Below are 25,142 nucleotides of genomic sequence, written 5' to 3' on the forward strand. Positions count from 1 at the left end.
ACTATATATGATTAAAGTTCGAAAAAAAAATTCTGGCGAATATAGAAAATCTGTAAAATCACATTTAAATCTTATTTCAAAGTCTTTTGAATTTCTTTTAAAATTTTTGTTCTGGAAAATCTAGAAGAAATAATGATTTGTCTTTGTTAGAAATATAGCTTGGTCCAATTTGTTATATATTCTAACAAAATGCAGATTGGATTTTAACCTATTAAAAGATGTCATCAAAGTTCTAAAAGTTATTTTAGGATTTTTAAACACATATACCTTTTAAATTCCTTCCTCTTCTTTCCTGACAATTTAAATCAATTTTCAAGTATTTTATTTTTATTGTAAAGAATAATAAATACATTTTAATTTAATTCTTCCTTTCAGCTTCTGTTTTTTTTGACAAAGAATATTTGTGAAATATTTTTTCAAACTATATAGGATTAAAATAAAAAAAAAAAAATTCTGGCGAATATAGAAAATCTGTAGAATCAAATTTGAAATCTTATTTCAAAGTCTTTTGAATTTCTTTTAAAATTTTTGTTCTGGAAAATCTAGAAGAAATAATGATTTGTCTTTGTAAGAAATATAGCTTGGTCCAATTTGTTATATATTCTAACAAAATGAAGATTGGATTTTAACCTATTTAAAACATGTCTTAAAAATTCTAAAATTAATCTTAATCAGGAAAAATTACTAATGATGTTCCATAAATTCTTTTTTTTATTTTTTCAAAAAGATTCGAATTAGCTTGTTTTTCTCTTAATTTTTTTCGGTTGAATTTTGAATTTTAAAGAGTCGAAATTGACGATAAACTATTTTTCAAAATTAAATTTTCATATTTTTTTTGTTTTCTCCTCTTTTAAACCGTTCAATTAAATGTTTTTTTCATCATTTATTCTCTACAAAAAAACCTTCCGTAAAAGAAAAAAAAATGTACGACGGAATGACAGAAATACCCATTTTTTATATATATATATATAGATTTATTTATTAAAGGTAAATTGAGCAAATTGGCTATTTCTGGCAATTTATTTAAGTGTGTATCAAACTGGTAGCCCTTCGCATTAATCAGTACCCAAGAAGTAGTTCTTGGTTTCAAAAAGGTTGGTGACCCCTGCTTTATAGCCTTCCAGAACACAAAAAAATGTGGCCCATGCTCCACGTTCCTGTCCAGATCCCTGTTAAGACGGTGTGTCCCACCCTCCGCTTGCAAGCCCAGGAATGTTTAATTAAGTCACACCCCTGGTCTCGATACTGGACATGTGTTGCACGCGTCCCAAGTGCGACACAGGCATCGTTGGCATCTACATCACATGCACCGGCGGGGGAGGTTAATCACAGGATCCCGAAAGGCTGAAACTGAAATTATAGCCAGACAATGAACAGCCGTGTGTCACCTCAGATGAATGGAATTTTGTTGACTGTTTGAGGAGCCGTCCTCCTTCCCAGTTGTGACAAAGGTGAAAATGCTCCCATGTTGGCAAAGGTACAGCTCTTTTTCTTCTAAAGGAGAAAATCATTCCAAGGTAAACAAAAAGCTTCCATGCAGAGAGGCTGCGTAATGGATATCAACAAGCTCGCTTCGTTCTGTTGATCCACACAGAAGTGTCATGTCTTTGTGATCATGTTTTGTTTGGTTATGTTCTGTTGGTTTTTTGGACTCTTAGTACAAAACCTTGTTTCCATATGAGTTGGGAAATTGTGTAAGATGTAAATATAAACGGAATACAATGATGTGCAAATCATTTTCAACCCATATTCAGTTGAATGCACTACAAAGACAAGATATTTAGTGTTCAAACTCATAAACTTTATTGTTTTTTTGCACATAACAATTAACTTAGAATTTCATGGCTGCAACACGTGCCAAAGTAGTTGGGAAAGGGCATGTTCACCACTGTGTTACATCACCTTTTCTTTTAACAACACTCAATAAACGTTTGGGAACTGAGGAAATTAATTGTTGAAGCTTTGAAAGTGGAATTCTTTCCCATTCTTGTTTTATGTAGAGCTTCAGTCGTTCAATAGTCCGAAGTCTCCGCTGTCGTATTTTACGCTTCGTAATGTGCCACACATTTTTGATGGGAGACAGGTCTGGAGTGCAGGCGGGCCAGGAAAGTACCCGCACTCTTTTTTTTAAGAAGCCACGCTGTTGTAACACGTGCTGAATGTGGTTTGGCATTGTCTTGCTGAAATAAGCAGGGGCGTCCATGAGAAAGACGGTGCTTAGATGGCAGCATATGTTGTTCCAAAACCTGTATGTACCTTTCAGCATTAATGGTGCCTTCACAGATGTGTAAGTTACCCATGCCTTGGGCACTGTTGCACCCCCATACCATCACAGATGCTGGCTTTTCAGCTTTGCGTCGATATCTGGATGGTTTCCATCCCCTTTGGTCCGAATGACACGATGTCGAAAATTTCCCAAAACAATTTAAAATGTGGACTCGTCAGACCACAGAACACTTTTCCACTTTGCATCAGTCCATCTTAGATGATCTCGGGCCCAGAGAAGCCAGCGGTGTTTCTGGATGTTGTTGATAAATGGCATTCGCTTTGCATAGTAGAGCTTTAACTTGCACTTACAGATGTAGCGACAAACTGTATTTCGTGACAGGGGTTTTCTGAAGTGTTCCTGAGCCCATGTGGTGATATCCTTTAGAGATTGATGTCGGTTTTTGATACAGTGCCGCCTAAGGGTTCGAAGGTCACGGTCATTCAATGTTGGTTTCCGGCCATGCCGCTTACGTGGACTGATTTTTTCAGATTCTCTGAACCTTTTGATGATATTACAGACCGTAGATGTTGAAATCCCTAAATTTCTTGCAATTGCACTTTGAGAAACGTTGTTCTTAAACTGTTTGACTATTTGCTCACGCAGTTGTGGACAAAGGGGTGTACCTCGCCCAATCCTTTCTTGTAAAATACTGAGCATTATTTGGGAGGCTGTTTTTATACCCAATCATGGCACCCCACCTGTTCCCAATTAGCCTGCACACCTGTGGGATGTTCCAAATAAGTGTTTGATGAGCATTCCTCAACTTTATCATTAATTATTGCCACCTTTCCCAACTTCTTTGTCACGTGTTGCTTGCATTTAAATTCTAAAGTTAATGATTATTTGCAAAAAAAATATATATATTTTTTTATCAGTTTGAACATCAAATATGTTGTCTTTGTAGCATTTTCAACTGAATATGGGTTGAAATTGATTTGCAAATCATTTTATTCTGTTTTTTATTTACATCCAACACAATTTCCCAACTCATATGGAAACAAAGTTTGTATATTGTGTATTGTGACAATAATAATAATAATAAAATGATAATAATAAAAGGCCATATCACCCAGCTCTATGCTGGAGTAATGGGGAGGATGCTGTCGCTAGGGGCAACAGTTGGTGTTGACTGGGAATGAAGCTGTCTTTTTCTGCAAGTACTCGGGGTTGGTCCATCAGTCCCAAAACATGCACGTCGGGTTAATTTTAAGACCAGGATTATCCACAACAGCAGAACATTTCATGTACTTATACAATTAGAGCAAGAATGTTTCATCCGAGATGTTCCTCGGTGGGATTGCTGGATTGTTTTGGGTCATTGTCTGCCGTTGCTATGTCTCCAAAGTACCGTACATTCCAAAATATAAGCTGCTACTTTTTTTCCCTATGCTTTGAACCCTGCGGCTTACAAAACGGAGCGGCTAATGTATGGATTACTTGCCAACCTTGAGCGCTCTGAATTTGGTGAATTGAGGTTTGGGGTGTATATTGTAGCGTCCCGGAAGAGTTAGTGCTGCAAGGGGTTCTGGGTATTTGTTCTGTTGTGTTTATGTTGTGTTACGGTGTGGATGTTCTCCCGAAATGTGTTTGTCATTCTTGTATGGTGTGGGTTCACAGTGCATATTTGTAACAGTGTTAAAGTTGTTTATACGGCCACCCTCAGTGTGACCTGTATGGCTGTTGACCAAGTATGCCTTGCATTCACTTGTGTGAGTGAAGAAGCCGTAGATATTATGTGACTGTTGAAGGAAAACAGCAACAGTTTGTAGACGACGCCCCCAATAATGTTGTCCCGGTGGAAATCGGGTGAAATTCAGGAGAAAGGTTTTCGGGAGGGGAACTGAAATCCGGGAGTGTCCCAGGAAAATCGGACTATCGAGACTATTGTTGGCGACAAATTTTATTGTCAACTAATCGTTGCAGCCCTAATGCATAGGACTTATTTTTACTTACCTAACCAAAAATTATTGTGCTTTAATCAGTTAACAAGAAAGAGAAGAAAAATATCATGAATCCTATCATGCATAAGCGGTAGGAAATGGATGGATGGATGGATGTTTGTCAGAATATCCACAATGTTCAGTGAGCAGGTTGTGTTATGTGTGAACATGTGTGTTGACCTTTTATATTAGTTACATTTTTCCCCCCTCACCATGACTAGGGAAGGTTGTTTGGATTGTGTCATTTAATTAAATGCTGTACTCTGTATTTTCAAGGGTCGTTGATATGATTTACTCACATTGTCCACAGGGTGGCAGCATATATGTAGCATTCAGTGATTCTCAGATTAATTTGAAAGCACTGGCTCCAGAGGGGGGCCCCGGTGAACTGAGTCTCGGTTGTTGTGATTCCATAGAAGTCTTCCAGCTGCTCTTTGTCTGATCCCTCACCTAGGAACTATTTGTCTTGGGAAACCTTCTGGTTGAATTTTTGACCAATTCTCCTGACAAAATTGGTGCAGTTCAGCTAAATGTGTTGGTTTTATGACATGGACTTGTTTCTTCAGCATTGTCCACAGGCTTAAGTCAGGACTTTGGGAAGGCCATTCTGAAACTATAATTGTAGTCTTATTTAGCCATTCCTTTACCACTTTTGACGTGTGTCCTGTTGGAACACCCAACTGCGCTCACGACCCAACCTTTATCCCAAGAACACCATTCCTACCGTCATGCATGGTGGTGGTAATATTCAGCTCTAGGTCTGTTTTGCTGCCAATGGAACTTTATGGAGAGTAAATGGGGCATTGAAAAAGGAAGGTTACCTTCCAAATTCTTCAGGACTATCTAAAATAATCAGCCCGAAGGTTGGGTCTTGGGCACAGTTGGGTGTTCCAACAGGACATTGACCCAAAAACACACGTCAAAAGTGGTAAAAAAATGGCTAAATCAGGCTAGAATTAAGGTTTTAGAAAGTCCTGACTTAAACATGTGGACAATGCTGAAGAAACAAGTCCATGTCAGAAAACCAACACATTTAGCCGAAATGAGTTTTCTCCGCCGGGTGGCAGGGCTCTCCCTTAGAGATAGGGTGAGAATCTCTGTCATCCGGGAGGAGCTCAAAGTAAAGCCGCTGTTCCTCCACATCGAGAGGAGCCAAAGGAAGTGGGTTCGGGCATCTGGTCAGGGTGCCACCCGAACGCCTCCCTAGGGAGGTGTTTCGGGCACGTCCGACCGGTAGGAGGCCACGAGTTAAACCCAGGACACGTTGGGAAGGCCTCGGGATCCCCCGGGAAGAGCTGGACCAAGTGGCTGGGGAGAGGGAAGTCTGGGCTTCCCTGCTTAGGCTGCTGCCCCCGCGACCCAACCTCAGATATGGATTGGTTATTTGGCAAGATTAGATAAATGCTGCACTTGCATCTGGTGTTTTATTTGCTCGCTTCACAGTCCAGGAACCAGAATCCCAGTTTGACCAATGAAAAATACAGCCTGTTCTCCACTTTAAGTACTGAGCTTGTTCAAAGTACTGCATGCCAAATAAGGGAAAAAATAAAATAAAAATAAAAAGTGTGTACCAAGAGAGAACATCATCTCCTGGTATTTTTGCTTTCCGTGTTCCGATCTCCTGACAGAGGCTGCGTTTCCTCTCCTCTGCCTAACAATGCCGCTCAGGAAGTACGTCAGGATAAGGGCCAGACTAGAGGGCTCTCTTTACTCGCTGTAAGTCCCAGAGATCGCGGCATCGTTTTGCTGACCGGACAGAAAAGCTGATCCAGTCTTCAAGAAAAGGTTGGATCCTCCAAAAAAAGAAAGAAAGAAGAGGATTTACTGCCCAGGTGTGTTCAAAGACTACGATGTTCTCGCTGGTGAGTGCTGTCATTTTTAGCTGCGGGTGTTGAGGGTCACGGAAAATATTCCCTCTCCTTTAATCAATCATATCTTTTTCTGTTGTCAAATTGTCTTTAAAAGCAACAGAAACATTGTAACAACGTACTTAAATCGTTTTCTCATACAAGGCAGATTCCTCAAAGATTTCTCTCTCCTCTTTCTCAGCACTCTTTAAAAAGTATACCTTATTTTCCAGACTGTAAGCCACTACTTTTTTTTCAACGCTTTGAACCCTGCAGCTTATAAAACGGTGCAGCTGATTTTTTTTTTTTCTTCGCTAACGTTCATAATGTCTTGTGTACGCCAAATACTTTTCATATTACACCGTTGGTCCGGGTTGAAAACGTACCTCCTGTTTCGTGCCTTGAACCGGAAGTATAACCGCCCACGGCGTTTTTGCTCGAAATTATTCTTCATTCATCACTATAAGATTCTCATTCTGAGTAAAAAAGTCTCAAAAAGTTGCTCAACCATGTTTTAGCTTTACGAATGCAGCTGAGATAGGCTCCGGCACCCCCCCACAACTCCAAAAGGGACAAGCGGTAGAAAATGGATGGGATGGATGGATGGACATAATATAAAACCCAAAACCAGGTGTGAATGAATGATGGGTTCCCACTTCTCTGTGAGCGCTTTGAGTATATAACAATAGAAAAGCGCGATATAAATCTAATCCATTATTATTATTATTATTAAGTTGGCACATTGTGTAAACGGTAAATAAAAACAGAATACAATGATTTGCAAATCCTTTTCAACCTACAGTCCATTGAAGAAAATGCAAAGATAAGATATTTAATGTTCGAACTGGTAAACTTTTGTTATTTTTTGCAAATATTAGGTCCTTTGGAATTTGATGCCTGCAACATGTTTAAAAAAAGCTGGCACAAATGGAAAAAAAAAGACTGAGAAAGTTGAGAAATGCTAACTGTCAGTAACTACAGTTAGTCGCTACATCTGTAAGTGCAAGTTAAAGCTCTATTATGCAAAGCCAAACCCATTTATCAACAACACCCAGAAACGTTTTGCTGGGTCCGAGCTCATCTAAGTTTTCTTATTTTCGTGTACCTGCTGATCTGTACTTGGGATCTGCATAAATCCTGACTAATTGCGTGCGTCCATCTTTGTAGTTGATAAGCTTCTTCTTTTTCTGTATTTTCTTGTTATGGGACATTCATCCTCCACTGTTACCATTTCTAATATAAAGTAGTGTAAAGTTCTTACTTATAACTGTCAGTAAACTCCCAATGAAGGCGCTAAAACATACCGGTGTAGTGAGTTTACATTATTCACCCAAGGAACTTTAGTTCTTAGAGAGTTCCGGTCGGATGTTTTTTCACGGGACACATTTCCGGTGTTGTTTTCGGATGAGGAGATGCTGCTCCATTAGTGATTGAAGTAAAGTCTGAATGTCATTAAAACAGTTAGCGCCATCTTTATGACACTTCTTCCACTCCCGTCCTTGCACGCTACACCGCTACAACAAAGATGACGGGGAGAAGACGCTGTCGAAGGTGAGCCACGTAAATAAGAACGCCCAGAAAACTGTCAGAAAGCGGCTTGAAGATGATCTGTAAAACATCCTCTATGCAACCTTTTGACCGAAGAACCACCATTACATGTTATGTAGACCACAAGGAAGAGTTTTACATTTTCAAAAAAAATAAAAATAATATGACCTCTTTAATGCGTCTTATAATCCGGTGCGCCTTATATAAGAAAAAAGATCAAAAATAGACCATTCATCGGCAGTGCGCCTTATAATCCGGTGGTTCGTAAAATACGTTAATAAAAAAAAACATTTTTTTAAAGTAAACCCAGTTTTTTATGGCATAAACACAAATGATGCAATATTCAAATTTTTATAACCACATCCACACACTTTTTTTGTGTGACTACCTATCCATCCATCCATTTTCTACCGCTTATTCCCTTTCGGGGTCGCGGGGGGCGCTGGCGCCTTTCTCAGCTACAATCGGGCGGAAGGCGGGGTACCTACTCGCCAACATAATTTTTTTTTTATTACAAGGTATGGTATGGTACATATAAGCAACTGTGCGTCTAACATGAATAAATGGTACTCTAAGGTACTCTGGCGGTATCTAGTGGTCGAGGGGTCACATTACACCTCGAGTGGGATTTGCGTGTGTTTCAAAGGGAAATGCATGGATTCATGTCCTGTGATGAGGTGGCGACTTGTCCTGGGTGTACCCCACCTTCCGCTGGAATGCAGCTGAGATAGTCTCCAGCGACCCAAAAGGGACACGAGGTATAAAAATGGATGGATGGATGCTTGGATACATTTGGTTTTCATGGTCAAAGCGTTAACAAATAACAGGTTTACATCCATCCATCCAGTTTCTACCGCTTATTCCCTTTGGCGTCGCCGGGGGCGCTGGAGCCTATCTCAGCTAAAATTGGGCGGAAGGCGGGGTACACCTTGTCCAAGGTCTCATCGCAGGGCCAACACAGATAGAGAGACAACATTCAGACTCACATTCACACACTAGGGCAGTGGTTCTTAACCTGGGTTCGATCGAACCCTAAGGGTTCAGTGAGTCGGCCTCAGGGGTTCGGCGGAGGACAAAACACACCTGACTCATCGTGTAAATACAAACTTCTCCCTATCGGCGTATTACGGATACGGCAACAGATGACTGATTTGCAGGTGTGTAATTTGTTGTGAGTTTATGCAATGTGTTGGTTTTGTTCTTTGAACAAGGTGATGTTCATGCATGGTTCATTTTGTGCACTAGTAAAAAAAAAAAAGGTTAACACTTTAGTATGGGGAACATAATCACCATTAATTAGTTGCTTATTAACATGCAAATTAGTAACATATTGGCTCTTAACTAGTCATTATTAAGTACTTATTAATGCCTTATTCGGCATGGCCTTATTATAACCCTAACCAAATAACTCTGAATTAAGTCTTTATTAATTAGAATATGTTTCCCTAGTGTCCAAATAACTCTAAATTTGACATGATCTATGGTCTGGATTATGGTTTTGTTATTTTTTGTTAGTTTTTGGACCTTTTTAGTTCCTGTTTGCGCTCCCTTGTTTTGTTTGGTTACCATGCCGACTTATGATCATTCTGTCATGAGGGGAGGGGTGATTCGCATCTTACTGGGAGTTTTGGTCTCCCGGGATGCAAACGGACTATTCCGGACAAGGCTTGCAGGTAGGAACATATTTATTAACTCGATAAATCTTGGCAGGGCATGAGGTAAACAAACATAAACTATGGCGGGGAACAAACACAAATCTGTGGCATGAAACAAACAAACATAAACTATGGCTTCGAACAAACACAAAACTGTGGCAAGAAATAAACAAACAAACTATGGCTTCGAACAAACACAAAACTGTGGCATGAAACAAAAAAACATAAACTATGGCTTCGAACAAACACAAAACTGTGGCATGAAACAACCAAACATAAACTATGGCTTCAAACAAACACAAAACTGTGGCATGAAACAAACAAACATAAACTATGGCTTCGAACAAACACAAAACTGTGGCATGAAACAAACAAACATAAACTATGGCTTCGAACAAACGCAAAACTGTGGCATGAAACAACCAAACATAAACTATGGCTTCAAACAAACACAAAACTGTGGCATGAAACAAACAAACATAAACTATGGCTTCGAACAAACACAAAACTGTGGCATGAAACAAACAAACTTAAACTATGGCTTCGAACAAACACAAAACTGTGGCATGAAACAAACAAACATAAACTATGGCTTCGAACAAACACAAAACTGTGGCATGAAACAAACAAACTTAAACTATGGCTTCGAACAAACACAAAACTGTGGCATGAAACAAACAAACATAAACTATGGCTTCAAACAAACACAAAACTGTGGCAAGAAATAAACAAGACTTACGTGGCCACGGCATGAATCGAGCAACATGAAATGTGGTATCGCATGAAAACAAGCAATGACCCCAGGCCGACTGACTGGCGAAGACAGGCTTAAATGAGGGTCTTGATTAGAAACAGGTGCGCGGTCCGAACACCAGAGGCAGGTGAAAATCATAAGTCGGCATGGTAACCAAACAAAACAAGGGAGTGCAAACAGGAACTAAAGGAGCAAAAACATGATCCAGACCACGGATCATGACAAAATTAAGTCTTTGTTGCTTAGAATATGTTCACTATACTAAAGTCTTACCAAAAACATGTAACTTTGTCTTGAATTTGAAAAAAACTAAACATTTTATTTTTAACTAAAGAAGGGTTCGGTGAATGCACATATGAGCCTGGTGGGGTTCGGTACCTCCAACAAGGTTAAGAACCACTGCACTAGGGCCAATTTAGTGTTGCCAATCAACCTATCCCCTGGTGCATATTTTTCCAAGGGGTAGGAAGCCGGAGTACCCGGAGGGAACCCACAGAGTCACGGGGAGAACATGCAAACTCCAAACAGAAAGATCCGGAGCGCAGGATCGAGCCCAGGTTTACAGTATGTCGGAAAACGCCCATTTATAAAGGGAGTCAATGGGGGACAAAAAGGTCCCGGGGAACTCCAATGTATACTCACTCAATATTTTGTGTTAAAACTAATTTTGAGATGTATTCCCTTGCAACTCTCGTGGCCATATTTCATCTCGCTAATCTTTAAAATAAACATTCTGTTGCATGATGTCATCTTGAGCTCAATACATGAAAACCCCACAAAGGGAACAAGCTGACTGAAGACAGAATGGCGCTTCTTTGCACTGCTAATGAAATGACTTTAGATTTTTTTTTTTTTACCCCCCATGGATTCCTGCCATGCACTCACATTTGCAAAGCTCGCAGTCCAAACAAACGGATCAATATTAGGAAGGGAAGGAGACATTTGAAACATTAATCATAGACACTTGGTTAGGATCTACTGGAGCTGGTAATAAAATACGCTAGTTGTTTTTTAAATGGCAGCGGTTATTCTTTTTATTTAGATTGTTGATAATTCCAGGCCTTGGGCTGTGGCGCCTGTGACAATAGCGGTCTTTGCAGAAAACCGTGTGCATGATGTCGTGGAGCCTCGGCCGAACTTGGCACCTTCAAATGGAGACTGAAGTGAAAGCTCAGCACAGAGCTGCCACTTAACAGAGCCAACATTAGGGTTGTGATAAAAGCGCCCTCGTAAGCCTGAAAGGGTGTTTTGGGACCGGAACATATCTGTCAATATATTTTTTCCGACATTTAAAACACCTCCTTGTGGTCTACATCAGTGTTTTTCAACCACTGTGAGATACAGTCTGGATTGTCTATTTGGGTTAAAAATATTGTTTGCAAACCAGTAATTAAGTCTGCAAATGATGTGTTGTTGTTGAGTGTCTGTGCTGTCTAGAGCTCAGCACAGTAACCGTGTAATACTCTTCCATATCAGTAGGGGGCAGCCGGTAGCTAATTGCTTTGTAGTTGTCGGAAACAGCGGGAAGCAGTGTGAAGGTAAAAAAGGTATTCAATGCTTAAACCAAAAATAAACAATAGGTGAGTGGCCCTAAGAAAAGGCATTGAAGTTTAGGGAAGGCTATGCAGAACGAAACTAAAACCGAACTGGCTAGAAAGTCAACAAAAACAGAATGCTGGACGACAGCAAAGACTTACTGTGGAGCAAAGACAATGTACATCCGAACATGACATGATGATCAACAATGTCCAGAATGATTAAAAACAAGTGAAATATTATGGATTGCTAAAACAAAGTAGATGTGGGAAATACCACTAAAAGGAAGACATGAAACTGCTACAAGAAAACACCAAAAAAAAGAGAAAAAGCCACCAAAATAGGAGCGCAAGACAAGAACTAAAACACTACCAGAGGTGGGTAGAGTAGCCAGAAATTGTACTCAAGTAAGAGTACTGTTACTTTAGAGATTTATTACTCAAGTAAAAGTAAGGAGCAGTCACCCAAATATTTACTTGAGTAAAAGTAAAAAGTATGTTGTGAAAAAACTACTCAAGTACTGAGTAACTGATGAGTAACCTGTTTGTTTAATGATTACGGCAACAAATAATGCACAAAAACATAAAAACAGCAACGAGCAAATTCAGAGCCAGGAATATCTCTTAAGCAACTAAAACAATATTATATATATTAAATAATAATACATTAAAATAAAAAAAATTAAGGCACATTGAGCCACAATAACTTAATATAACCATAGGTTTAGTAGACATTCATTGATTGATTGAAACTTGTATTAGTAGATTTCACAGTACAGTACATATTCCGTACAATTGACCACTAAATGGTAACACCCCAATAAGTTTTTCAACGTTAATCAATGACTTAATTAATGACTAAGTTGAGGTGATCTACCTCATATATATATATACATACACAGTGTATGTATATATATATATATATATATATATTTATATATATATATATATATATATATACATACATACATTTATATATACAGTATATAATTTATATTTATTTATTTTGCCGTGTTTGTTCACATGTTAAAGGTCTTTTAATGAATATACATGCATGTTTAACATATAGATTCCTATCTTTCATGAAGACAAGAATATAAGTTGGTGTATTACCTGATTCTGATGACTTGTATTGACTGGGATCAGTAGTGCTGATAACGTCCACGTTTTCAAATGGAGGAGAAAAAAAGTTCCTCCTTTCTGTCTAATACCACATGAAAGTCGTTGGTTTTTGGCATCTTATTTGTCCAGCTTCCATATTCGTTTTTATACACTTTGCACTTTAAGAAATACATTGGCGGCAAACTCCGTAGCTTGCTCGCTTGTTTGCGCTGGCTTTCGAAGACTCTTATTTTGTTAGCTCAGGCGAGATAGAGCGGCACTTTTATTGTGAAGACAGGAACTGTGCAATCAGTCTTTAGACGGGAAGTACGGTTGAAATAAAAAAGTGTCTTTTTTCCTTTACACTTTTGATTGATTGATTGAAACTTGTATTAGTAGATTGCACAGTACAGTACATATTTCGTACAATTGACCACTAAATGGTAACACCCGAATAAGTTTTTCAACTTAAGTCGGGTTGAACGTGAGACGGTCATGTGACCGCCTGGCTCTGTTTGATTGGTCCGACGTCACGAGTGACTTCATGTGATTGGTGAAACGCAGGCATGTGTATCCTTCATTGAAGGTCTGTCTGACAAACCAAAACAAACATTAACAGATCGATAAAAAAAAAGTAGTGAGTAACGAGCTGAATGTAGATAAATGGAGCGGAGTAAAAGTAGCGTTTCTCCTCTATAAATATACTCAAGTAAAAGTAAAAGTATGTTGCATAAAAACTACTCTTAGAAGTACAATTTATCCCAAAAGTTACTCAAGTAGATGTAACGGAGTAAATGTAGCGCGTTACTACCCACCTCTGAACACTACACACAGGAAAACAGCAAAAAAAACTCAAAACAAGCCATGGCGTGATGTGACAGTACACGGACTTTGAGACAAGAGCTATATTGATGCATGTTTAGTTATAGTTTAAATTCATATCCAACAATTGCGACAACAACTTTTTACCGTCAACTGAGTTTCATTTTTTTAATGATTTCTGCTGCTGGTGTGCCTCCGCATTTTTTCATCGCAAAAAATGTGACTTGGCTCAAAAAAGGTTGAAAAACACTGGCCTACAAAACATGTAATGGTGGTTCTTTGGTGAAAAATTTGCATAGATTTGGTTTCACAGACTCATTTCCAGCGCTGAAATTTTACCGCCCTCGTCATTTGCTGTGATGCCCCGAAAAATGTACCAACATTTGCGGAAAGAACATGCCATGACCGCCCTTGACTTTTTACTTGGTACAGACGAGGGATGAAACAATAAACGGTACGATGATATTTTGCGATAATTCCAGACGGTTAGTTATACCGTTGAATTTTTTAATGACTGAAAAATCGTCATTTATTAATGCATTTTCGGCCACAGGCATACTTGCCAACACTCCCGATTTTCCCGGGAGACTCCCGAATTTCAGTGCCCCTCCCGAAAATCGCCCAGGGCAACCATTCTCCCGAATTTCTCCCGTTTTCCACCCGGATAACAATATTGGAGGCACTGCCTTTAGCGTCCTCTACACCCTTTCGTCACATCCGCTTTTCCTCCGTACGAACAATGTGCTGGCCAGTCACACAATCTGTGCGACACACATAAGTGAATGCAAGGCATACTTGGTCAAAAGCCATACAGGTCACACTGAGGGTGGCCGTATAAACAACTTTAACACTGTTACAAATATGCGCCACACTGTGAACCTGTCATGATCCGCTACATTGGATCATGTCATATTCTGTTTTTGTTCCGTCTTGGTATCGTGTTCTGTTATTTTGTCTTCCTTATATCCTGGTGGCACTTCCTGTTTTGTTCTGTTACCTTGGTAACCCATTTGTTTCACCTGCCTGTTGTCTTTCACGCGCATTCGGTCTCCAGGCAACAGGTGACGTCGCTATCCCGCTGTGGTAACTACCGTTCTGTATTCGATTAGCTTCCACGCTATTTGTGTGTTTATTTTCCTAGCTCTCATGCTAGCGTCCTCAGTTCTTTCTAGCTCACATGCTAGTTCTGTTGGTTTTTGTTGTTAGTGCCTTTGTGCAAGTATTTTTGGTTTTAGTCTATTTCATAGTAAGAATAAATCTTCATTCCTACCTTCACGCTGTGTTCCATTTCGACTGCACCCACGAGAGAACGCAACCACACCACGATGCCAGCTAAGCGTCACAGAACCCACACCAAACAAGAATGACAAACACATGTCTGGAGAACACCGTAACACAACATAAACACAACATAACAAATACCCAGAACCCCTTGCAGCACTAACTCTTATTGGACACTACATTATACACCCCCTGCTACCACCAACCCCCCCAGCGCTTGTTTTAATGCAGTGGTTCTTAACCTGGGTTCGATCGAACCCTATGGGTACGGTGAGTCGGCCTCAGGAAGTCGGCAGAGGTCAAAACACCCGACTCATCGTCTCAATAAACACTTCTCCCTATCGGCGTATTACGGAGACGGCAACAGCAGAAGTCACACTGGTGGCACTTCCTGTTTTGTTCTGTTCCCATAGTAACCCATTTGTGTCAGCTGCCTGTTGTCTTTCAAGCGCACCTGCCTTTGATTATTTTCCTGCCTATTTAAGCCCGCCTTTGTTTGTCATTCGGCCTCCAGGCAACAGGTGACGTCGCTATCCCGCTGTGGTAACTACCGTTCTGTATTCGATTAGCTTCCACGCTATTTGTGTGTTTATTTCCCTAGCTCTCATGCTAGCGTCCTCAGTTCTTTCTAGCTCACATGCTAGTTCTGTTGTTTTTTGTTGTTAGTGCCTTTGTGCAAGTATTTTTTTGTTTAGTCTATTTCATAGTAAGAATAAATCTTCATTCCTACCTTCACGCTGTGTTCCATTTCGACTGCCCCCAGGAGAGAACGCAACCACACCACGATGCCAGCTAAGCGTCACAGAACCCACACCAAACAAGAATGACAAACACATGTCTGGAGAACACCGTAACACAACAGAACAAATACGCAGAAACCCTTGCAGCATTAACCCTTATTGGACGCTACATTATACACCCCCTGCTACCACCAATCCCCCCCCCAAGTTCTTCTTTTAATGTCATCCCTTGCTTCCCGCCGTGCGTTTAAGAGCCCACTGCTGTGTTTAGATGGAGACAGGTGTGGACAATTTTGGAGACACTTGTCCCCACACTAAAAGTATACAGCCAAGGAGAAAACCATTTGATGTTTTGCAGCAGGCGATATGTCGTGAACGTAATGTACAGCACATTTTTACAGCTAAATGTTTACTTATCATTTATTAGGGGTGTAACGGTACGTGTATTTGTATTGAACCGGGGTTCTGGTTCGGTGCAGAGCAGTACCGAACGAGTTACACACGAACATATGAAGTAGCTGCCTCTCCTAAAGTCTTAACAAGCTGCTCCGCTCCGTTCTGCCTCTGTCTGTACACAACACCCTGCATTGTCCCGCCCACACAACCATCTGATTGGTTACATACAAGGCCAATCAGCAATGCGTATTCAGAGCGCATGTCGAGCAGATAGGTCTTTAGCAGGGGAGCAACGCACTCTCCCCAAATTATATTCCAAGTCAACTACTTTCTAAACATCACTACGATGTTGACCTTCTAGAAACAAACTGCAGTACAGCTCACTCGCAGTCCTGGCTTGAGGTGAAGGCTAGTTAGCTTTTAGCGTAACGTTAACTAATTTTGCTGCGTGTGTGTGTGTGTGTGTGTTACGGACAGTGTTGAAGCAGCAAAAAAGGACATTAAATGAAGAGTTTCTGTCTCTGTTAGTGTATAAAATAATGTAACTGCATCATAAAGCCTACATGAACTCCATGGTGGTCAGGGATGAATTTTCAGCTATAGTTTTTAAAAATTTTTTTTTTTAATTTTATTTATTTCGGCAATCTTTACATAAAACAAAAAACAACAACAAAAAAAGAAAAAAAAACACTCATTTGAGCAATGATTGAGCCGAAAGGGTGTAGGTTGAAGCAACGCTTATATAAACCTACCCCATCACAACAAGAACAAGGTTCAAAATATATAAAATCTAAAACATGCTTCACTTATATTACTTTTTTTTTAAACAATATATAAGCAACATATATGTAGCACACGTCTCATATACACAGTTTAACATTTAAATCAAACATACACATTTGTACACTTTTTAAACTGGTTTATGTTGGTGTTGTGTTTTATTTCATCCTTTAAACAGTTCCATATTTTAACCCCTGCTATTGTTATACTCATTCGTTTCTGCGTTGTTCTACAATATTGGATCTTAAAAAGTAGTTCTCCTCCTAAATTATAATTCCCTTCTCTCTGTAAAAATCTTCTCTGTAACCCTGTTGGAAGTAAATCTTTACTTGCTTTATAAATCATTTGGGCAGTCTTGAGTTGGATGAGATCTGGTAGTTTTAAATCAAGTGTTTTTATAAATAATCCATTAGTGTGTTCTCGGGGTCCTGTGTTATGTATCAGTCTGATGGCCCTTTTTTGCATTATGAATAGTGGTTGGATGTTCGTCCTGTATGTATTTCCCCAAACTTCTAGACAGTAACTCAAATATGGTAAAACAAGTGTACAATAAAGAGTGTGTAATGTTTTCTGATTAAGAATGTGCCTTGTTTTACCCAGGACAGCAATACTTCTCGCCAACTTCCCTTTGATGTATGTAATGTGTGACTTCCAACAAATTCTGTGGTCCAAGATCACACCCAAAAATTTGATTTTGTTTACTCTTTCTATACTAACATTGTCTATATATAATTTTACATCTATATCCTTTCTCTTATTTCCAAATAACATAAAGTTAGTTTTATTTAGGTTTAATGATAATTTATTGGCATCAAACCATTTTTTTAGTTTATACATCTCCATGGTGACGGTCCTCAGGAGCTGCTGCAAGTCCACATCAGAACAGAGTACATTGGTGTCATCCGCATAGTTACATGAATCATTAGTAATGTAACAGCCTAGTTTTGAATGGCAGGGTCCCTGCTATATCACATGTTGATACAAATATAACATTTACATAATAAAAGTCAACTACAGGCTTCCCCAATGCTGTAATAAATTAAGCATGACGAGTTGACTTGAAACTGTTTAATTTTGCACTTTTTATATGTAGAACAAAAGTTGTGTCATTTTATTTAATCAAAGCAACAACTTGAAGCGGTTTAATGTGGATTAACGTGGGCAGAATTGTTAGAGTTTCCCCGATGTTAAAAGGATCAAGCTATTGTTTACAAATATGGTAAATAAATAACCAAAAAATGTATATTTTGTTGTTTTCTTACTGTACCGAAAATGAACCGAACCGAAATTTTTGTGTACCGTTACACCCGTATCATTTATACACACATACAGAACACATTTTTTTCTCTCAACGTGGCCCACCGAGTCAAAATATTTGCCTGGTCACAACAGGAGGCACCGGAGCAAAGCCTCTTCCCTTTTTTTAATCACGTTAAGTTCCTCCCACCTCGCCATACTAGCCCCGCCCCCTTCCACTTTTGATATCTCAGTCTTTTTTTTCTTTTTTTAATGCCGCAAATGGAAGCCCTGCATCCGGCAGCAAGACCACATGAACGGATGCTGTGAGGATGCTCGGAAACAGGACAATATGTATTAAGGGATGACCTCAAATTTTTTTTTTTTGGAACCTAAGTAGGCACCAGAGAGATATTTAATCTAATTAGATCAACAATTAGGCTGGAATTCTTCCTGTGACTTCTCCGGGTCGGGTCCCCGGTTTTGAAGGGCAGGTTAAAGCAGGGAGAGCTGCAGTGGTAAGGGGAGAGGAGAGGATGGGCAGACTGGCTTGGTGTCTCAACGCAGTCTTCAGTTGGGCGCGATTATTCTTCTACAGCGTCTTCCCGTTTTGGAAACACAGGAAAACCCAAGACAAGGTATTTTTTTTTTTTTTAAATGAGTTTATTGTGGAAATTTGCAGTAACGCCGGACTCCTACAAATTTAGCTCGACGATAAATAGACAGACACATTATTGCCGATCTTACAAACCCCGTTTCTATAAGAGTTGGGAAATTGTGTTAAATGTAAAAATAAACGGAATACAACGATTTGCAAATACTTTTCAACCCATATTCAGTTGAATGCACTACAAAGACAAGATATTTGATGTTCAAACTCATCAACTTTATTTTTTTTTGCAAATAATAATTAACTTAGAATTTCATGGCTGCAACATGTGCCAAAGTAGTTGGGAAAGGGCATGTTCACCACTGTTTCTTTTAACAACACTCAATAAACGTTTGGGAACTGAGGAAACTAATTGTTGAAGCTTTGAAAGTGGAATTCTTTCCCATTCTTGTTTTATGTAAAGCTTCAGTCGTTCAACAGTCCGGGGTCTCCGCTGTCGTATTTTACGCTTCATAATGAGCCACACATTTTCGATGGGAGACAGGTCTGGACTGCAGGCGGGCCAGGAAAGTACCCGCACTCTTTTTTTTTTACGAAGCCACGCTGTTGAAACACGTGGCTTGGCATCTTCTTGCTGAAATAAGCAGGGGCGTCCATGATGATGTTGCTGACAACATATGTTGCTCCAAAACCTGTATGTACCTTTCAGCATTAATGGTGCCTTCACAGATGTGTAACTTACCCATGCCTTAGGCAGTAGTACACCCCCATACCATCACAGATGCTGGCTTTTGAACTTTGCACCTACAACAATCCGGATGGTTATTTTCCTCTTTGTTCCGGAGGACAGGACGTCCACAGTTTCCAAATATAATTGGAAATGTGGACTCGTCAGACCACAGGACACTTTTCCACTTTGCATCAGTCCATCTTAGATGAGCTCTGGCCCAGCGAAGCGGGCGGCGTTTCTGGGTGCTGTTGATAAATGGGTTTGGCTTTGCATAGTAGAGTTTTAACTTGCACTTACAGATGTAGCGACCAACTGTAGTTACAGACGGTGGTTTTATGAAGTGTTCCTGAGCCCATGTGGTGATATCCTTTACACACTGTTGTCGGTTTTTGATGCAGTACCGCCTGAGGGATCAGAGGTCTGTAATATCATCTCTTACGTGCAGTAATTTCTACAGATTTTCTGAAGCTTTTGATGATTTTACGGACCGTAAATGGTAAAATCCTAACTTCCTTGCGATAGCTCGTTGAGAAATGTCATTCTAAACTGTTCGCCAATTTGCTTACAAAGTGGTGACCCTCTTGAAGCCAAACCACCGCTAAACATGAAGTACACGTTTGTGTACTTATGGGCTAAGTACATCTTTTCAAAAGATGATTCTTAGTTTTTATTCCAAATATGGTCCAATAAGCCCAAATAGCAAAGAGAAATTTAAAAAAGCATGTAAACAAACAGCTTGGGCCTTAAGAGGTTAATGCGTCCTATAATCCGGTGCACTTTATGCAGGAATCCAGTGCGCCCTCTGGTTTGGAAAATAGGGTAGTACAAAAAATATCAATGGAAGTGCTGATTTCAACACGCGCACACCAAAAACATTCTTAACCGCAAGTAATGTGCCTGTTGTTGAAGTACACAAAACTTTCACGGAAAAGGTAACTTTACTGAAATACAAGTGTGACATTCTCTCACTGTCCTGTTGGTTCTATGGACTACCAAGGAAGGACATTGCTTTTGAGCGGGTTTGACTTGCTTTATTTTTCAATCAAGCTTGTCTGCAGGGTTGCTTTTCAGCTCCTCCTCCACTGCTCGCTCTTCGATCGCTTTTCAGCTGCCTCTTGCTCTCTGTCGCTTCCGCTCCTCATGCACTGCTGCGGGCTCTCCAACTCCTTCTGCCCCACCCCTTCTCTGCTGCTGCCCTTTTATACAGCGAGAGGAGATTCACCGATTGTGTACAGGTGCGCGACCCACGCACCTGAACTCGATCGTGGCGTCGCTCTCCGCTCGGTCTCCATCCCCGCCTCCTCGCCGCCATCTTGGGCCGGGCTCAAGCGTGCCCTGCCCCGCTGCTTTTATTTGAGAAAGTTGATTTGAAGGACCACAAAAAGGCATTTTTAAGGGCTTTTTATGGGTTCATCCACCTTTTCATCTTAGGAAATTAACATGTTTTTCCTTGAGAGCTGAATTGAATCATAATCAATAGCAAAAGGGGAGTTTGTTCCCTAATGTAGTCGAGTTATCGCAATGTGACCGTGTTCACAAATTGTCCCCACAATGTCAGAAAAATAAACACACACACTCACACACACACACACACACACACACACACACACACACACACACACACACACACACACACACACACACACACACACACACACACACACACACACACACACACACACACACACCGAGGAGCATATTCGCGGTAGACTTGGGCACATTGCCCGATAGGCAATTTGCTAAATAAGGCTATTAATCTTGTAAATGCAATGCATAGACCGGCAAAGTGATCACTTAAATAAATTGAGAGGCGATGCAAAGTCCTAAAAAACTGCTGAAGTGTACAAAAAGCGCATCTGAACTTGAAAAATCAACAACTGTAAGAATTGTAATACTTACTGGTGTCCGGCAGTGTAAAGACGTTTGACAAATAATCAGATAAAAACTATTGTTAATGCACTTTTATGATGTCTTTTTTGTACCCTAAATTAGCCACTACTATTTTCCTACGCTTTGTAACCTGTGACTAATTTATGGATTTTTTTCTTCGCCAATGGCCATACATAATGTTTGCTATTCCACAAATAGTTTTCAACGCCAACAGAGACACTGAAAAGGTGTGTTATTGCTTGTGCTATGGTGCCATCTTTAGTAAAGATGTGTTAAAGTGGCTGTTTGCCACTTGCTCACAGAAGATATAGGAAGAACACTTGGAGGAACGAGGCTGCTGAAGGACTTCAAACATTCAAGTTCCTTCTACCGTAGGGATGATACAGTATAAAGCAGTGGTCCCCAACCTTTTTGTAGCTGCGGACCGATCAACTTTTGATAATTTGTCCTGCGGCCCGGCGGGAGGGATTCTTTTTTTTTTTTTGTCATGAAAAATGTAGTTTTTTTGCGTTGGTGCACTAATTGTAAGTGTTTTTTTTATGTTGATTTAATAAAAAAAAATAAAAATACAAAAAAAATAAAAATGATTCTGCGGCCCGGTGGTTGGGGACCACTGGTATAGAGGACATTTTAGTGGTTTTGAAAGTGTCACTTTTTGATACCGAGCTATACCTTGCCGCTGTGGTAATACACGACCTGAAGGGTTTCTAACTTTCACTTTCGCTTATACCGTACGGACGGTATGAACAAAGTTTTTTGTGGGTTTAAAACCGTCACTTTTTAATCCCGGGTTATATCTTAAACTGGTAGACAGCCCATGTCTCGTAAAGGAAAATCACCTATTTTTGACTTTGGAGCCCAACTTTTAATAATAGATTTTATCTGTAAAAATCACTTTGTATTGAGCAAACAACCTCAAAGTGCTACAGTTTATTAAAAAAATATAAATAAATAAAAATAACTAGTATGAGTGTATATAAAAAAAGGATTTTTAAAAAAAAGAAGGGCTTTTAAGCCATTTTTAAAAGCATCCACAGTCTGGGTCACCCTCAGGTGGTCAGGGAGAGATTTCCACAGACCGGTCTCCCATTGTTTGTAGCTTTTTCCTCGGAGGTTGGAGGAGGTTAGCCTGTCTGGAGCAGAGGTGTGGTGTGGCGTGTGGAGGATTTGGGGGTGAGCAGTTCTTTGAGGTAGAGGGGGGGCATTTCCATGGAGGCACTTTTCCTCCACAGAAGTACCCAGAGCCCACTCAAAAATTACCACTGAATTGGCAGTATTACTCTTCATTTTATTTGCATTCAATATTATCTAACCTACTTACAATTGAACAGGTTAACAGCTTTGTCGGAATAAGCGGTAGAAAATAGATGGATGGATGGAACAACCTTGTCACACGATATGGAACCATGTGTTAATCACCAAAAATATTATTTAAAACACTATTTTTAGGCTTAGGTAGACTGATTTGATGTATAAATTGTGAATTATATTTATATAGCGCTTTTCTCTAGTGACTCAAAGTGCTTTTACATAGTGAAACCCAAATATCAGACAGAGGTCCAGAGTCGGGACCCGGGGTTGGACTGCTCGCCTGTGCTCGCCTATTATGTTAGATCCACTATGGACTGGACTCCTATCATTTAGATCCACTATGACTGGACCCTCACTATTATGATGGATCCACTATGGACTGGACTCTCACTATTATGTTAGATCCACTATGGACTGGACTTCTATTACGTTAGATCCACTATGGACTGGACTCCTATCATGTTAGGTCCACTATGGACTGGACTCTCATTTTTATGTTAGATCCACTATGGACTGGACTGTCACTATTATGTTAGATCCACTATGGACTGGACTGTCACTATTATGTTAGATCCACTATGGACTGGACTGTCACTATTATGTCAGACCAACTATGGACTGGACTCTCACTATTATGTTAGATCCACAATGGACTGGACTCCTATTATGTTGGAGCCAATATGGACTGGACTCTCACTCTTATGTTAGATCCACGATGGACTGGACTCTCACTATAATGTTAGATCCACTATGGACTGGAATCTCACTATTATGTTAGATCCACGATGGACTGGACTCTCACTATTACGCTAGAGCCACCATGGACTGGACTCTCACTATTATGTTAGATCCACTATGGACTGGACTCTCACTACTATGTTAGATCCACTATGGACTGGACTCTTACTATTATGTTAGATCCACTATGGACTGGACTCTCACACTATTATGTTAGATCCACTATGGACTGGACTCTCACTATTATGTTAGAGCCACTATGGACTGGACTCCTTTTATATTAGATCCCCTATGGACTGGACTCTCACTATTATGTTAGAGCCACTATGGACTGGACTCTTACAATTATGTTAGATCTACTATGGACTGGACTGTCACTATTATGTTAGATCCACTATGGACTGGACTCTCACTATTATGTCAGACCCACTATGGACTGGACTCTCACTATTATGTCAGACCCACTATGGACTGGACTCTCACTATTATGTCAGACCCACTATGGACTGGACTCTCAGTATTATGTTAGAGCCACTATGGACTGGACTTTCACAATATTATGTCAGACCCACTCGACAATAGCTTACGTTAGCGGTAGAAAATGGATGGATACTATCTAAACTTGACCAAATTGCAATGGGAATCAAGTCCATTTACCTAAAAAATTATCATCTGATGGTGCTGGAGTTTTTTTGTTATTTTCCCCATGTGTCTGAAGAGCGGGATGGTCCTTCCACTCAGGATGGGGAACAGGAAAAAAAATTGCTCTTACATGTGCTCCACAAAAAGGGGGGGCTAGTTGTCAATTGTTTTCAACATGCGGGAGCCAGGGGAGTGTGACGCGGTGGTTACACGTGTTTTCCCTCATCATGTCAACACGGTCACTCCCCGTCCGTGGAGGCCAGCCAAAGAAGCTGGAACACGCCCCTTTGGCTGCCACCACCGCACTGGAATTGGTAGTCCCGCTTTGTTACCTGAAAAAGCGGCAGTATTCAAGGACGGTGGGTTCTATACCCAACTGAATTTGAGCTTCTTAATCAAATCCTATGCGGCTCGAAAGTGTGACGTGGAAACGCAATGCATTGTGGGTAGGGTTGTACGTAATACCGGCATCGGTATAGTACCGCGATACTTATGAATCATTATCGGTACTATACCGCCTCTAAAAAGTACCGGTCCAACCTCCCCGCCGTCGTCACCCCGTGACATTGCTGGTTTTACGAGCAGAGGAGCATGTTCGGCATCGCACAATTACTGAGTACTTACAAACAGACACATTGCGTAGACAGAAAAGGGAGAACGGACGCATTTTGGCTTAAAAACTTACGATAAAGGTGAAGTTATAACCCTGAAACGTCCTCAGGAGGAGGTGGTTTAAGACAGTGGTCCCCAAACACCGGGCCCAGTACCCTTTTTCATGGAAAAAAAAAACAATAAAAAAATCCCCCTTCCCCGTGGGACCACGGGACAAATTAACAAGCGTTGCCCGGTCCGCAGCTACAAAAATGTTGGGGACCACTGGTTTAAGACATGGCTAGCTAGCAAGCGGCTAAAGTCCAGCCACAGTCTGCAGTGTTTTAGGGGACACCGGTGACGTTTGGCTGACATCGTGGTGTGGACTTTGTTCCCTCGTGGATGCAGTCGGAGAACGGACACAGCATGAAGGTAAGAATGATGATTTATTTAATTATAAAAACCGACTAGGAACAGAAAATACTTGCACAAAGGCACTGAAGACAAAACGAACAGAAAGCGCTAGCATGAGAGCTAGGGACAAGCAACAGAATAGCTTGGAAGCTAAAGTACACAAAAGTCTTGACCACAATGCGGGAATAGCGACGTCACCTGTTGCATCAAATAACAAATGAGAACCCGAGGCCGAATGACAAACAAGGGCAGGCTTAAATAGCGACAGATATTAGGAGGCAGGTGACACAAACGCGTTACTGTGGCAACGGA

General features: G+C 40.4%; 1 protein-coding gene across 9 annotated transcripts in view; it reads left to right on the top strand.

Moving 5' to 3' along the window:
* Positions 1 to 25,142, top strand: part of tns1b (tensin 1b) — a 362,081-nt gene that overhangs the window by 12,684 nt on the left and 324,255 nt on the right. The window contains exon 1 of one of the 9 annotated variants that reach the window (XM_061918393.1): positions 5,916 to 6,071. The exons of the other annotated variants lie outside the window; for them this stretch is intronic. Coding sequence (XP_061774377.1) covers positions 6,060 to 6,071 — 12 coding nt within the window. The 5' untranslated portion in view covers positions 5,916 to 6,059. Of the gene's footprint in view, positions 1 to 5,915; positions 6,072 to 25,142 lie in introns of those variants that run through there. 9 annotated transcript variants of the gene reach the window in all.

Source organism: Nerophis ophidion, linkage group LG13 (assembly GCF_033978795.1).
Source record: "Nerophis ophidion isolate RoL-2023_Sa linkage group LG13, RoL_Noph_v1.0, whole genome shotgun sequence".
NCBI classification, from domain to species: domain Eukaryota; kingdom Metazoa; phylum Chordata; class Actinopteri; order Syngnathiformes; family Syngnathidae; genus Nerophis; species Nerophis ophidion.